Source organism: Leuciscus leuciscus, assembly GCF_965113295.1.
Source record: "Leuciscus leuciscus genome assembly, chromosome: 8".
Classification (NCBI taxonomy): Eukaryota; Metazoa; Chordata; class Actinopteri; order Cypriniformes; family Leuciscidae; genus Leuciscus; species Leuciscus leuciscus.
In genome coordinates this window covers 44,446,368-44,456,054 of record NC_138732.1, presented here as the reverse complement: position 1 = coordinate 44,456,054, position 9,687 = coordinate 44,446,368, and the positions used below count along the sequence as shown (strand labels likewise).

At 38.3% G+C, this 9,687-nt stretch overlaps 1 protein-coding gene across 3 annotated transcripts; it reads left to right on the top strand.

The window, feature by feature from the left end:
* Nucleotides 1-1,105: 1,105 nt before the first annotated feature.
* On the top strand, nt 1,106-9,258 carry LOC309504516 (uncharacterized protein). Of its 3 annotated transcripts, XR_014208095.1 has the most exons (7): nt 1,154-1,182; nt 2,103-2,132; nt 2,411-2,454; nt 7,673-7,840; nt 7,932-8,027; nt 8,332-8,714; nt 9,051-9,258. XR_014208095.1 is itself a non-coding variant. In XM_082177670.1 (5 exons), the coding sequence occupies exons 1-4, from the start codon at nt 7,207-7,209 to the stop codon at nt 8,653-8,655; spliced, it is 756 nt and encodes a 251-aa protein (XP_082033796.1). In that variant the 5' UTR covers nt 7,139-7,206; the 3' UTR covers nt 8,656-8,714; nt 9,051-9,258. The 3 variants fall into 3 exon arrangements, 1 of the variants encoding a protein (XP_082033796.1); XR_014208094.1 differs by lacking the exons at nt 7,673-7,840; nt 7,932-8,027 and having other exon boundaries at nt 1,106-1,182; XM_082177670.1 differs by lacking the exons at nt 1,154-1,182; nt 2,103-2,132; nt 2,411-2,454 and adding an exon at nt 7,139-7,374.
* Nucleotides 9,259-9,687: the final 429 nt, after the last annotated feature.

Sequence of the window (9,687 nt, the reverse complement as noted above, 5' to 3'; positions counted from 1 at the left end):
TATTCTGCATTATTCTGAAATCATTATTCCTAGTAGATTAATGTGCAGTCTGGTGTTCCCGCAAAGCTACTCCAGGATAGATCAAACCGAAGGCACTAATGAATGGAGCATGGGGCACCTCATTAAGGAGACCTTCCGATTTCTGAATATCACTGACTTAGCACGTTGCATCTTGCGACTATTACAAAAAATGACACCTTTTGGGAAGCATGGGCGACCGCTTAAGGGTAAAATAGTTTGCACTGCATCCTCTGACTATTTCAGAGATATCAGCCGGATGGCTTAGTGCAGGCACTAATGGATCCTAGGATGTATCTCGTAAATGACCCCACTAATAATAGCCCAGAATGGTACCAAACTAATACAGTAGTACAAATAGGTTCTGTACTCATAAAACGAGGCATTGGAAAGTTTGTAAGTACATAAGAGTTTATTTAAATAACACTTCCCTGACGGCTCATGCTACTGCTAACCCGGACGTCGATGTCACTTCAGTGGTTTGGGAAAAGCACGTAAAAGTCCTGGCAGAAAGCGATGCACAAGGATGTAGTTTATCTCAAACCAATAGTCAGACTTACAGTACCGCAGACAGTCGCCGCAGTGTTTTGGCTTTTTGGGTTGTTTATGACATTCTGGGGCATTACAGACATCACAGGTGTACCGACATCTGTCATCTCTTCTACAGGTGAATCCTTGGTAGCAAAACTCACACACGTATGGTGTGCCAGTAAACGCGCATAGATTTTTAATCATAAAATAATGATAGTCATGCAGGTACAAAAATGCTGTTTTAGGATGCGGATCGTCTGTGTTTGTATACTTCTCCAAAACACCTGTATCAGACCGATAGAAGACTACTATTTTAACATTCAGCATGCACTGTAAACCCGAACAGTACTACTAACTTATAAAAAATGAGAACACCATAATTATAATCAATTACATAGTTTATTGAACTTAAAACTATAGCATTTTTTGAACAAATGACTTAATTTTAATTTTGCGTTGCTCATCATTTTTGAGTATACATTGCTACTGAAGTGATATTTTTTAAGTATACGGAGTGACGTTCAATGACGTCATCTACGTCAGGACGTACGCCATTGTTCTGACTGACGCTACCAGAAAACATAACCAAGATGGCGGACACTCGTGTGAGTGTGGACGCACGTGGGGAGATTTGTAAGTAAATGTTTTTTAATCTGCTTTTTATTTTATCATAATAACTACAAGTATATATTTTAAACATGTTTCATGTTTGGCTTTGCTGTCTTTTTTACCGGTAACGTTAACGTAGAAAGCTCGACAAGCGTCTCTGCAGTGCTCTGCTTCGCGCACATTTTTTAACCATTAACCCCAATGCCATATTTAATTTATTATGTAACGTTAATATTGTAATCAGTTAGTCAGCGGAACCAAGTCAGCAACATAGTTTGGCCCAGATCCGGTCTATATCTGGCCTGAGTGAAATCCATGCGGGCAAAATGTGAGCCGGATCTGGGCCAACGCTGCTTGCTGTCTGGGAAGTCATAATTTTTTATTCTGTTTTTGTTAAGCGATCTGTTCTGGAAATTGCTTATTTATGCTTGCCTTCAGCTGTTAATGTGCTTGCGGCTAGCTGTAACTTTTATCCATTACGTTAAGGCTAATGACACAAAGTTAGCAATATATTGGAAAAATAGTTAAAGGAGAAGTTCACTTTTAAAATGAAAATTCTGTCATCATATACTCACCCTCATGTTGTTTTAAAGCTGTATGAATTTCTTTCTTCTGCTGAACAGAAAGGAAGATATTTAGAAGAATATCAGTAACCAGACAGGTTTTGGGTCCCAATGACTTCCATAGTATATTTTTTTCCTACTATGGAAGTCAATGGGACCCAAAAACTGTCTGGTTACTGACATTCTTCTAAATATCTTCCTTTCTGTTCAGCAGAAGAAAAAAATTCATACAGCTTTGAAACAACATGAGGGTGAGTATATGATGACAGAATTTTCATTTTAAAAGTGAACTTCTCCTTTAATAATAAGAGTTGTGAAAACTAGGTATGGTAGAGACACCGGCAAGCTCGTATTAACAGTTACATATTTTTTGCCTTGTAGGCTAAAGTGGATGCAGAGTCTGTGAACTTGGTAAGTATCCTTTTTTCGTTTACTTCAGATATTTTTAGCAGCTTCACACATAAACCTGCATTGAATATTTATCTAATTTTGTACAGATCAAGTTAGCAAGTGAGTGAAGTAGAATAACGTGTTCAGAGTTTACAAAGCAATGTACAAATTGTACAAAACAATGACTGAAAGTCTGAAACATGCTTTGGCCTCATTGGTCGACTTTGTAGCATTTGCCAGATCTAATCTATTATAATCATGAAAACTAAAATGCTGCTATTTTTTGTTTTCCTGTATAGATGTATAGTCCCTGTTATTGTGAAGATCTGATTCAATTCCAGTGGTAAGTTACATAACACAATGTAAAGTTAAAGGGATAGTTCACTTTGAAATAAAATGTTGGTATGTTTTAGCTTACCTCAAGGGCATCCAAGATGTAGGTGTCTTTTTTTCCGCAGTAGTTTCAATTTTGATATTTTTAGGTCAAACCGTTCTTGTCTGTCAGTCATTTCATGCAGGTCTATGGATACTGTCTCAAAGAGCATGCACAAAGTCCAAATTAAAACAATTCCCCATTGTCCAAATTAAACAATTCCCCATCGTAAGTACACATTGATGGCCTAAGACACGAAACGAGCGGTTTGTGTGAAAAAACGAACAGTATTTATATCGTTTTTAGCTCTTATAACACAGCCGCGTCCAAATGATCTGAGGGCTCGGGCGGGTATAGATATATACACTAGATGTCGCCTTGGCTACTGCAGTTCATTGGAACGAAACCGTAGCCAAGCGACATCTAGTGTATATATCTATACCCGCCCGCGGGCAGGTATAGATATATACACTAGATGTCGCCTTCGCTACTGCAGTTCATTGGAACGAAACCGTAGCCAAGGCGACATCTAATGTATATATCTATACCCGCCCGAGCCCTCAGATCATTTGGACGCGGCTGTGTTATAAGATCTAAAAACGATATAAATACTGTTCGTTTTTTCACACAAACCGCTCGTTTCGTGTCTTAGGCCATCAATGTGTACTTACGATGGGGAATTGTTTAATTTGGACGATGGGGAATTGTTTTAATTTGGACTTTGTGCATGCTCTTTGAGACAGTATCCATAGACCTGCATGAAATGACTGACAGACAAGAACGGTTTGACCTAAAAATATCAAAATTGAAACTACTGCGGAAAAAAAGACACCTACATCTTGGATGCCCTTGAGGTAAGCTAAAACATACCAAAATTTTATTTCAAAGTGAACTATCCCTTTAAGGCTAAATTTCTTGGTTTTACAAAAGTATTCACTCCAATTGTAGGGATAAAAAAATCAATGTAGTGGAAGTGCAAGTTGTGTGCTGTCTCCTCAGACACCCGGGCACAGTTATTTCGGCACTACCGTTTAAAGCACAGTCATTACTCACGAGTTAGCCCTTTGCCATGCCTCTATGACTCTTGCATTTGCACATTTCAGTCATTTAATGCACTGAAAATTCATTTGTCACGGATTCACAAAGACACACAGAGAACTCTTGATAGTGAAGGATCAAAAACAGGATGTTCATTTTTTACCTGTCCCTTGTGTGGCCTCAAAGAGCCCTTCTCAGAATCGAACATGTTCTGCCATTTAAGGAGCCACTTAAAGAACCATGAAAATGTGACATGCCCGTTTAAGAACTGTACCTACCACACCAATGTATATTCATCATTTAATGCTCACAAAAGTAGGAAGCATTCGGGAAGTTTAGACTTTTGTGATCATATTGTATCAATGGAAAATGACAGTTCCCCAGTCACAAGCACTGCAGACCTTAATGCAGATGATCCAGTTCCTTGTTGGATTGCGGACACTTCAAATTCTGTTCCTGAGGCTGAAAATGTCAACATCGGAGAGTTAAGGGCCCATTTACACCATAATTTGTCTTCCCTGTTTCTGAAGATGCAAACTGTTCTCCATGTTTCTGACATGGCATGTCAGGAAATAGTTGATCATCTGTTAGAGATATTTTCCTTATCGCAACCTCTTATCAAAGATGCTATAAAAGAGATACTACAACAGCATCATGTATCTCCTACTGAAGCTGTCTTGAATGATTTGGTAAATGCTGTTAATGACACAAACATTTTTGTCAGTGCCACAGCTGAAGGTGAGGACTTGTCTTCAAATAAACAAAGAAAAACATATTTCGAAAAAACATTTCCTGTGGTAAAGCCAGTGCAGTACGTGTTGGAGTCTGGCGCACAGTCGTTTATGTCCCAATACTTCAGATGATCCAGGAGATATTCAAACATACTGACATCCTTGACCGAATAAAGGAAACCAAGGCATCACAAGAAGGTCATTATATGAGCCATAAAGATGGCAAGTATTTCCAGGAGAATACTTTGTTGTCATCTTCAGAACTGTCACTGCCATTGATTTTATACATAGATGATCTAGAAATCGCTAATCCACTTGGGACTTCACGTAAGATCCACAAACTCTGTTCAGTCTATTGGATGTTTGGTGATCTGCCATCTAAATATCGATCTGCACTGCATGTGATTCAGCTCGCAGTCCTATGTAAGGTACCAGATCTTCACAGCTGTGGCTATCAAAGAGCACTTTCTCCTTTGTTGCAAGACCTTGGCTGCCTTGAACATGATGGGGTTTTTATCGAGTCCCTTGGTCAGTCAGTTCGGGGTACTGTTTCAGTTGTTGTGGCTGATAATCTAGCAGCCCATTCCTTTGCAGGCTTTGTGCAGTCTTTCAGAGCTGGATATATTTGTAGGTTCTGCAAAGCTACACGAGAAGAGATTCAATCTTCTGCTGTTGGAGATGGCGAATTTACCCCAAGGACAAAAGCCAATCATGATCATGACCTGCAGGATGTTTTACAAGGGGATGGTCACAGTCAGTTTGGTGTCCAAAGAGACTGTGTCTTGAGAGAGAGTTTGCAGTGTTTTCACACAATCACTGGTTTCCCGCCTGATGTCCTTCATGATCTTTTTGAAGGCATTGTTCCAGTGGAGTTGGCCCTGTTTATTCAGGAGATGATTAAGCTCAAATATTTTACCCTGGAGTATTTGAACAAGAAAATTCTGACATTCCCATACCAACATGCAGACAAGACTGACAAGCCACATCCCATTCCCAAGAACTTTGCAGGAAAGAAGAGCATTGGTGGCAATGGTCACGAAAATCTCACATTATTGAGACTACTCCCATTGATGATTGGCAATATGGTTCCTGAGGAAAATGGTTTTTGGAATGTTTTGATGGATTTGAAGGAAGTTGTGGAAGTGGTGCTATCTCCAAAATTTACTGAAGATTCCATTCATTATTTGCAAACTAAGATACAGGATCACAGACAAATCCTTCAAGAGGTTTTTCCAGAGTTCCGACTGCTCCCCAAGCATCATTATCTGGAGCATTATCCAGATCTCATACGTTGTTTTGGGCCTCTTGTCCATTTGTGGACGATGAGGTTTGAAGGTAAGCACCGCTTTTTCAAGCGTGTAGTTCATGATACACAAAACTTCAAGAATGTGCTGAAAACACTAGCAACTCGGCATCAGCACATGGTGGCATACTTTCTCAAAACACCATCATTCTTCAAACCACATCAGCAGATTACAGATGTCTCTTCTGTTTTGGTGTCATCACTTCCTGAAGTTGCAAAAGTTCACATTGAACAAAAAACAAACAGCAACATGATATACAGCACATCAAGGATCATTACTGATGGAACTAATTTTGATGTTGGAATGTTTGTGTCTGTGGGACAGGAAGGAGGACTTCCCCAGTTTAGCAAAATTGAATCGATTCTCCTTGTTAACAATGATGTGACATTTCTTTGCCAAGAACACAAGTCATGGTACATTGAACACCTGAGGTCATATGAGCTTTCCCCAGGGAATATGACTGTCCACAGCCTATCCGAGCTGAATGACATTTTACCCCTCTATGCATACAGGTTTGAAGGAAAAGTGCTGTTGACACCCAAACGCTTCATTCTTCTTCACTAATAATGTACGTATGACTGTTAATTTTAAACCAATTGCAGATTTTGACTGTATTTCAGATTTTAATATTATTATTAAAGAACTGTTAGAATTTGATTTATTTTGTGGTCAGCAAAGCCTAAAAAAGCAAAATTCTGCAGCGCTTTATCCTTACATTCTAAGGTCTTTATACTAATCAGTCATAATATAATAGTGTGAGAATAACTTTAATTTCTGTATGTGTTTAAAAAATGTTAATAAATATGCCATGCCTGTTTTCATCAATTGTTTTGTTTGTCTTCCAGACGATGGCAGCACCCCAGAAATTCATGCTGCGTGTTTACATTGCCACAGATATTGCAGTGAAAGTAACTTTGACTGGACGACCAGAATCAGTGGATGATCTAATGGCCATACTGCGAGAGAAAGTCAAGCCAAGACTGGATTTTGAGTTTACCCTGCAGTATGAGGATACAGATTTTAATGGACAACTGAGCTGTCTGATTGATATTCAAGAGTTACCAGAGAAGGCAACACTCAAAGTTGTTAGATCCGAATCTGATGCCAGCTCACTTGCAAGTTCTGATACAGAAATCCTTCCTCATGTGCCTGTAAGCGAGCGTCGGAACACCTGGCCTGACATTTTTCCTCTGCCTACTTTTTCCTATGAAGTCCAGCATGTGCTTGAAGAGGGAAATATTGCCTATGACAGATCTGGAAAGACACTGAAATTATCCAGGGCCCAAAAGCACAACATCCTAGAGAGCATGGCATCATTAATACATAGTTTCAAACCTTACCCAAGTGACAAGGATGTGGGTATGGCAGCAGAGGCTCTTGTTAAAGCTCATCCATGCCTTAAAGAGCCTGGAAGTGAAAATGGATGGTATGGATGGAAGATAGGGTTAGGGTTAGGGTTCAAAATGGGCAATTACCGTACCAAGCTAGCCAGATCTGGATGTCTGGAGGTGTCGGTCAACACAGGCAAAAAAAGTAAGAACAATCCTGACAAAGACCATCCCCACTCCAACATAAAACGAGCAAGACGAGCAGAAGTGAACTTCCTTCCAAACTTTCCAAAGGGACAAAACCAGGCCAGTTTGGAAGAAATGAGACTAGACATTCTACACGAAGTTGAGAAGAGTGAGAAAAACCTGTTGTTGATAGATAATCTTATGCAGATGACATTTTCCCTTCGTCGCCAGGAGATCGTACAGGAAAACCCATTGTTGAAGGACTTCCTGGTGAAATGGCCAGCACTTCGGATTGAGTCGCAGGTAAAAAAACAAAAAAACATCTACATTTCTCTTTTCTGCCTCATCTTTAAATTACTTGTCCGGCTCCAGCAAACACTAACAAACTAGTTTGTCAATGAGACTTTTGAACTATTGGGGTTTGTTGCTGCTTATTAGCATTTGTTGAATATGTGTGAATTGGCCACTACTTAATCTTTGAAAGATAGCAAAAACTTTTTGGGAGAATAATGCTTAACTTCTATCAAGATGATTGCATTGTATGTTTCTCTAAGGCTGTTTTGATGTCATTTATACATTTTGTGTATTAATGATTTTGTAGGTTTGCGCAGAGTTTCATCGCATCACAAACACCAATCTTCGAAACCAGTTCTATGCCGAATTGGACAGGCATACGCCACAACTATTTGCCTTGTACAGGCAAAAAGCATCACATACTGGCAAGGTCTCGGAGGTGCTGCGTGACATCCTCAGGATTTATGATCGTGAGGTGAGTTAAAAACAAAGACTGTACAACTCTAGTATCGAACCCAGAATAACTTTTCTTGCTTGTTCATTGTTATTTTTGCTTGTCTTTCAAGGATGTGCATGATATCAACATAAAGCGCACTGTAGCTCTTCGTGCCCTAGCAGTATACTTACGTGAAGATGACCCACAGTTTTTTAAGACATGGAATGTAAGCATTCAGTGCACTCACCAAACAGGATCAGTTTTTGTGCTTACCAGGGTTTTTTAGTCTTCATTAACAAATTACCTTAATATATATTCAACTTTATTTCACTCTACTTTTGCAAATTCTCTATGTATGTTCTTGTCTAGTTTTTAAATTTGGGCCAATTCTGTGTAAACTGAAAAGGCCTGCCTGGTTAAGTATGATACTATATTAAAGTGATAGTTAACCAAAAAATTCTTATGATATACCTGATGATGTAATTCATTACTAGACATGTTTACAGTTGGACCCTCTTTGTGCATTCCAGGTGGAGGAGTCGGATGAGCCAGACATCACTGGTACCCCTCTTGCCCTTGTGATGGAAGTCACTGAGAACACTGGTCCTGTCTGTTTCAATCCGGCAAGGACCGCTGTTGTGGTGGAAGATGAGTTTGTGCTGAGCGACATCCCCACGTTTCCTGAGGCCTTTGTGTTACTCTTTGGGTTAATGTATGCATTGCATTTGGATTACCCAAGAAAATTGATTCACACCTTCACATTCATCCAGAAAATGCTGATGGGGCTTGATGATGGTAAACCTCTGAAACCCTGCTTACTCAATCTAAAAAATGAACTATTACTTACTTTGTAGGCAAATTCCATCTTGTCTACAAGTGCTGTTTTAAGTGCTTGGATGTTTTCATTGGGTAGGTTGTGTCCTGGCCACCAAATCTATCTTGATTGCACTCTGGGTTTGTTAGTTCCTGCTAAGTAGTTTTGTAAGCGTATGTTGTAGAAAATGTAGTTTAAAGCATTTTTACATTTGGTATGTTGTCTTCTGCACCAAATCCAGTTGCACTTCTACAACAAAAACTTTTTGCAATCAGATTGTATTTTTTTATTCTAAGGTGTTTTACAAGTGTATATTGTTAAACATGTAGTTTAAACATTTGGTAGGTTGTTACTTTAATATTGTCACTTCCTTTGTTTATCTCAATTTGTTTTATAAGCTAAACATGTAGTTTACAGCATTTTTACATTTGGTAGGTTGTTTTCTGCACCAGATCAACCCCAGTTGCACTCTTACAACAGAAACTTGATTTTTGTTATCAGATTTTGTTTATTTTAAGGTTGTTTACAAGTGTATATTGTTTAACATGTAGTTTAAACATTTGGTAAGTTGTTAGAACTACCTCAGTTGCACTTTACACAATGGAACATGTAGTTTAAAGCATTTAAATGTTTACATTTACGTTTTGTATTTAATGCAATCAGGTATGTATTATTGTTTGTGTTTTGACTTAATTTATTGTTTTTATTTCCTATAATTTATAATTTTTTATCATTTCTTTTTGGAGGAGCTTTATTTATTTTATTGATTTTATTTATTTTGATTTGCCATGTTGCAAAATAATGGCCATGGGTGTAAAAAATTATAATCAATGTTTTAACAGTTTCTAATTTGATTTGCTACATGTTTACAGAGATTTATATAAACAGTTGTACAAAATAGACAAAGAATTTAATAGTAAATAAAAACCCTTTAATTATATGTCAACAGTTCTGTGTGTGCTTCTTTTTAGTATTTTGAACTCAAATATGTATCAGGCTATGAGTTATTCAGAAGGAGTTTATTTCTTGAATAAAATATTTTATTTATATAAGTGGTAATTAGTTAAAAACA